The 6000-nt window shown below is 38.4% G+C and overlaps 1 protein-coding gene across 1 annotated transcript in view; it reads left to right on the top strand.

The window, feature by feature from the left end:
- The window catches only part of LOC139139492 (U6 snRNA-associated Sm-like protein LSm4), a 30732-nt gene extending 29218 nt beyond the window's left edge, over window positions 1-1514 (top strand). Inside the window, 1 exon segment of the mRNA XM_070708404.1 lies at window positions 1435-1514. Within this exon segment, the coding sequence (XP_070564505.1) occupies window positions 1435-1514 (80 nt within the window).
- Window positions 1515-6000: the final 4486 nt, after the last annotated feature.

Below are 6000 nucleotides of genomic sequence, written 5' to 3' on the forward strand. Positions count from 1 at the left end.
CTTTAAGTGAGTTCACAATCAGGAGGTCATCCGCAAATAGTTACATATAATCTAGCCTCAAAGACTCCCTCCTTTGATCGAACTTAAAATAGAAAAATATAATGTCAGAGGAAAGCATTCTTTTGTGTTTGAGGGAGAGAGTAAAAAAAAAGATTAGCTTACTCAGCCCGTAGTTGGTATATTGGAGTGAACAAACATTCCTAATGCTCCCAAGAATAGCAAACTCATTAATAACACAGAAAGTGAATTAAAAAGCAATGTTGATAGTTCTGTGGCATGTATGATGGTATGTACAGTGCAGACTTGGGTGTTTATTGTAGATGGCTTCCCCATAGAGTTGTCATTGTAACTTTTGTTTATACTTAAGGTGTGTTAAGAAGCACATTTTTCATTCTTCATTGGGTCGTATCCCGATTCAATAGAAGTTTGTTTGTCTCAGAGGACCACTCCTCCCCAATGAAATGTCCGTATTTTTTCGTTATTTTGAAGTCCGTGAATTCACAAAGTACTTTAAATGGCATTGCAGTGTTTGATGTTTGCTCAATTTATCGACTTGTTATTGTTTTGGCTGTCTCTCAGCGGACCGGAGTTTTAATAAACCATAAACGTGCAATTAAAGACTCTGAAAGCTGTCAGTGGAGGCAATTATTGCCCGGCATTTTTCCCATCAATTGCCGGAATTGCCTCTATTATGCATCTATTCTTGTCGCAGAGCGTGTCAACTCAACCCTTGATTCAGATGTCAGTGCTGCCCTACACTACAAGTATCTGTTAGAAAGTATTGTACCGCAAACTTGTTTACAGCTATCACTGAAACTCACTGCAAAGTTTGTATTCAAGTCGAAAAAAAAAGATTTCCCTCCAAAGAAACTTTGCCAGGAATTTCTGATGGCATTGTTTTTCATCAGCAGCGTTGAATCGCTGTAACCTGGTGTCTGTTCATCATTTCCATTGTTTAGAATAAACAACAGATGCTACATCTGCAAGAAACGTGTTTATAATTCGCTATTAGCTTTTACAACAGGTAACATGTCAAAAAGGTGACAATTAACATGTCTCACAATTTGATCAGTTGACCGATGTATATTTGTGTTCTCCCAGCAAAATGTGTACACTTGCTGGTTCCTGCTGGTGTTGCCAAGGTTTTTTTAGCCCTTGGGTTGTCCTGGTGGGCTCATGTCCGTTGGTCTCTGGTCATTCTTCCAAAAGCTGGTTCAGCCTAAACCCATTGTTGTCAGTGGTGACACGCGCTGAGTGTGGACCAGATAAAGAGAATTGGGAATGAACAAGTTAATACAGCCATATGAGGTTCAGCAGATGTGTTACCATAATTCCGTAACAGTTTACCCACTTCTGTTGCCCCAAAGCTGTGCTTATAGGAAAAACTTCTTTATTGAGGATAATTTTTTTTCTTTTTTCCTTGGTGTTCTGTAGGTTTCGGTGGTCGCGGTCGTGGAACTCCCAAACCAGGACAACAAAAACAAGGAAAGCCACCAGGACAGCGGAACAAGTGATGTACAGATAATATTTAACCAGTGAATTTAATTGAGAACTATTTCTCCAGCCTATGTTGTTTTGTAATCTCCTCGGTAACAGTGCCATCCTTGTAAGCTACAGACACAATATGCATCACAGGGGTGTTTTTATTATTTTAAAAGTTGTATCCAGTTGTATCCAGTCATAAGCTGAGACAAGCACACATCCTCTCCAGCGATGAATTAGCTGGAAAGCCAAGCATCAGAAACAATTTACTTTAGGGTTAGAAAATGACACAAAGTCAAGCTAGGATGAAATACTGCAAAATGGAAGATCAAGTGTGTTGATAGGAAAGATAAAATGGAGCAATGCTGTCAGATGGTGAAATTCTTTTGTTTCTCTTTGTGAGTGTCTACCCATTGAAAAAACTGACATTTTAATAGCATGATGAACCCAATCCAACTTAAATATTACAGATGATTGAACTGAGCATTAAGAGATAAGACAGTGCCGTGATCAGTCTCCTGTAAAGAGTAACACACAAACTGTGATTTGAAAGCTTTGAATGCTTTCTTAGAAATTTATTGCATAATATGTCACTATTTTATTGATAATAGAGAGTCTTGCTGTAATACTTTTTGTGTATTCTCACTGACATGGATATCAGGAGACAATGCAATTTTAGTGCATGAGATTATTTGAATACATTAAGAGTTTTAATAGTTTTCATGCCTTTTATTTATTTGGACTCACATTTAGCTCTAAACTTTGTGTGATATTAACACAATACACCGAATTGTAAGAGGCACATTTTTTTATATATTTTGGAGTTCGTACATTTGAGTGCTGTAAGAGACACACTGGCTTGACAAGTTGGAAAGTTGCTGTCAATCTTCGCAGCCCTGGATGAGCTATAAATGTTTGTGCCACAGCATTTCAAGCTTTGTAGAAAGTACACATCATCAGCGTAAATGCTAATGAATATGTCAACTTTTAGGATTGTGTTTCTCCTGTCTGCCAAGTATCGCAATATTCTATGCCATGCACCAGAGTGGCATTCTCAATGAAAATATCTGACCAGAAAATACTAATTGTGTCACTGTATCCAAAAAACAAAGGAAGGAAAAAAAACAGTGATAGGAAGTTTTAAAGTTCAACTTGTTTGAAGTTATCGTACTAGCACTTGTTCATGTAATCTGCCCTATTGATTTACTACACGTGGGTAAACTACCCAATATTGGAATGTTGCACGTAGACCCTGTGCTAAAAATCATGTACAAATGGTACTCTCGATAAAGTTTACATGAATTCATTTTTTTAGGGTACATTTATTTCTGTATGGAGCATTGCACATATTTATCCTAAATGCCATTATTGCTGAATCAGCCCAGCTCTGAGTGTTGTCAAAAAAATCATCGCATTCTAATAGAGTTATATAAGCAGCATTTTTGCTAAGTTTTTGCCCCTAAGTAAATGATGTGGAAGTTGCATAAAATGTGTGCTGTCTACCAGAATGATTGCGCCTATGTACCAAAGTAATTAAACCCTGTAAAAGAGGTAGTTCAATAAGTGTTACTGAGTGGATTGACCTCACAAAAAGCATCGACTTGGTTGTGTACACAAGTCACCCTGTTTGCCAGTCGCCTCTCAATGAAAAACTCATAAAGTTGGCAGCACGCTTCAAAAAATCCATCAAAAGTTGTGACTATCATTCTGTCACAGCCAGTGATACTTTTCTCATTGTCGCCATGGTAACAGGATGACAAGTTCCAATGGAAAAAAAAAATTGCATTACTGGTTCATACAATCCTACAATACACACATTTCATATATGTGTACACAGAAGGACCTTGCATTGTTGGTAAAAGTATTGTATCAGTCAAGTAGTTACTAGCTATCTAGGCCAATACAAACATTAAAATATTTGTTTAGGATACCAAAATCAGACACAGTAGCTTATCTGATGAGATGACCTTACAAGATAATCTGTGGTTATTTGTTACAACATTTGTATTTGAATGTTTTGTTTACTGTTTGATAACAGAGATTGGGATATTTATAGAAAAAGAATAAAGCCCAAAGAAATGAAATGTGTGTGTTGATGTGACTTTCCTCCAGCATCAAGATTCCAACTCTTCATCAACCAGTGAGATGTAAACATTTGTCTTGTACATGCTTAGGTCCTGTATCATTCCTTGATCCAACCAGAGGGGTGGGAGAGGGGGGTTGGGGGTTAGGGTGAAATCAAAACTACATACCTGTCAAGCTGAACTTCCTGTTGAAAATAATCTAATAGAATGAGGTCACAGTTCAGATTTGGATAGCATTTCTTCAAAATATCATTGCAAAGTGCTGCTGTGTGTACACTGTATGGGGTAGTATGACCGGGGAACAACCCCCATGGCATTTTTAACATATGTCTTCAACTTCAAACTGGAAAGTATGTCATGGTTTCTCAGGATTGTTACCTTGTGTGTTTACAAAACTTTAGGAACCACAATATTGACCAGTGAGACAGCAATAACCATGATCTGTTACCTTTTAGGGTTTTGAACGTTTCATTTAAAAAAATGGATGGCGCCTACATACATATCCCATGATTCATAAGCTTTTCCATTGCATCATTTTTAGTCCCGTGATATGAAAAAGTTACTGCATCTTGTTTTTCCTATATGATCCCAAAACATCAAAGACTTTATTTTCAGGAACGTGAACTTCAGACCCACCAGGTATCGCACTTATTGGAGATTGAAATATAGCGAGCTTACGCCCCCCCCCCCCCCGGCCGCATCATTAGCAAGATTTACGCCCCCCCCCCCCGCACCTGTCTTGTCGTGTACAATCCTTAGCCTAGGTATATTCAAAAAGATGAGATGTCCAATTTTCACAGGAATGAACGTAACATAGCAGTATGTCAAAGTTCAATGTTCATACCCTCATATATCCATCGATCGACTAACTTAACCACCGTACCATGATGAATGACAACCGTGGCCTTCCTGCACAATACCGCAACGCGATGTCTAACAGCGTAAACTAAACGGTTTAGGTGTAAGTGGTCGTAGTTCCCGTAATTCATTCCTGGAATTCAAACTCTCCCCCTTTAAGATACCACTCTCATTCAAAGAGTAGGCGTTGATGGAATTTTAAACGATAGCATCCTGAACTTCAAGTGTTTACGACTTATCTTGGTTAATGACCGGAATTCCCTGTGCTTCACTTCACCACAGAGACTTAATTATCTCATTTGGCTTTGCTCTGAAAATTTCTTTCACTTTGATATCGTCAATCATAGATTAAAGCATTACAAAAACTAACATTTTCGGTTTTACAAAGCTGGCACCATATGCCATACGCTTGTTAACAAACACGGTATCCCAGCTTATGGTGTGTGGCTGCGAGTATTCCTTATTAAAATTCTTGGCGGACTGCTTTGTCAATAATTGATGGCATCCCTGGTTATCGGCAACTGCTATTGAACTCAAAGTTGTTTATTAGAACGCCAGACTGTTATCTTGGAATAATTTTGGTTCTAAAACACTGCTTGAATTTGGAGCGGTTTCCTTGAACTGAACGTGCAGGTGTGCACACATTTCATGTCCATGAATCTTCAGTACGCTTCTACGAGAAAAAAAAACCTAGTAAATCTATGATCTCAGTCTTGGAAGAAACTGTGCATCCTACAACAGGCAAACTTGAGCTTAGAAGTAATGACAGTGCGAAACTACATGGTAGGTGTTTATGTAATCGTTTCCACCTTGGTGCATTCCGTGTTTTGAACAAAATGAAAACAGAGAGGCACAGCTTAAATATTAATATGGACAAGAGGTTCTAAACCTGTTGTTACCGTCATCAAAATACATCAAACATGATTGCTATTTTTGTCTTTTGGGTTTTGGTTTCCAGGGACCGCCATGAATGCAAAACTCGGGAATCTTTCCGAGAGAACGAACAAAATAAATGGTTTACCGGGTCGGTTTAACCTTGTCTAAAAACTCAATTAGGACCATCGTCTCCGCATGATTACACCAAGCCCTGATGCTTATCTGCCTAATTCCATCAAACGCGTTCCGCTATCTCTTCCAAAATTTTCCTGAAATTAATATTTTGAAACCTGGAGACTTTGACAACAAAACGTTTCAATCAGTGCTTGAAATTTGACCGATGCATCGTCATTTGCGGCGAAATGTACCAAACGTGAGGGAAAAAAATGCAAAAATGCGAATTCGATTAACTTTTCGAGATGTCTACACATGTCAAAGTACCGGGACAATAACACGCTCAATGGAAAATCCGAAAATTCCCACTGGAAACAAATATCCTTCAGTCACGAAAGAATCAATTTGATTATCCAATTCAGTTTAAATTTGTATTTCCTTTTCGGCAGTTGTCTGTTTTCCGCGTTGAATGGAAAACGTGAAAACGACCGGAGTCGTCTGCGTGCACGTAGATTGTCGCTTCGGAGGTCGACGTTTATAGACAGGTATGCAAATTTGAAAACGAATCAATATATTCTCAGACGAA

Source organism: Ptychodera flava, chromosome 8 (assembly GCF_041260155.1).
Source record: "Ptychodera flava strain L36383 chromosome 8, AS_Pfla_20210202, whole genome shotgun sequence".
In the NCBI taxonomy this organism is placed as follows: domain Eukaryota; kingdom Metazoa; phylum Hemichordata; class Enteropneusta; family Ptychoderidae; genus Ptychodera; species Ptychodera flava.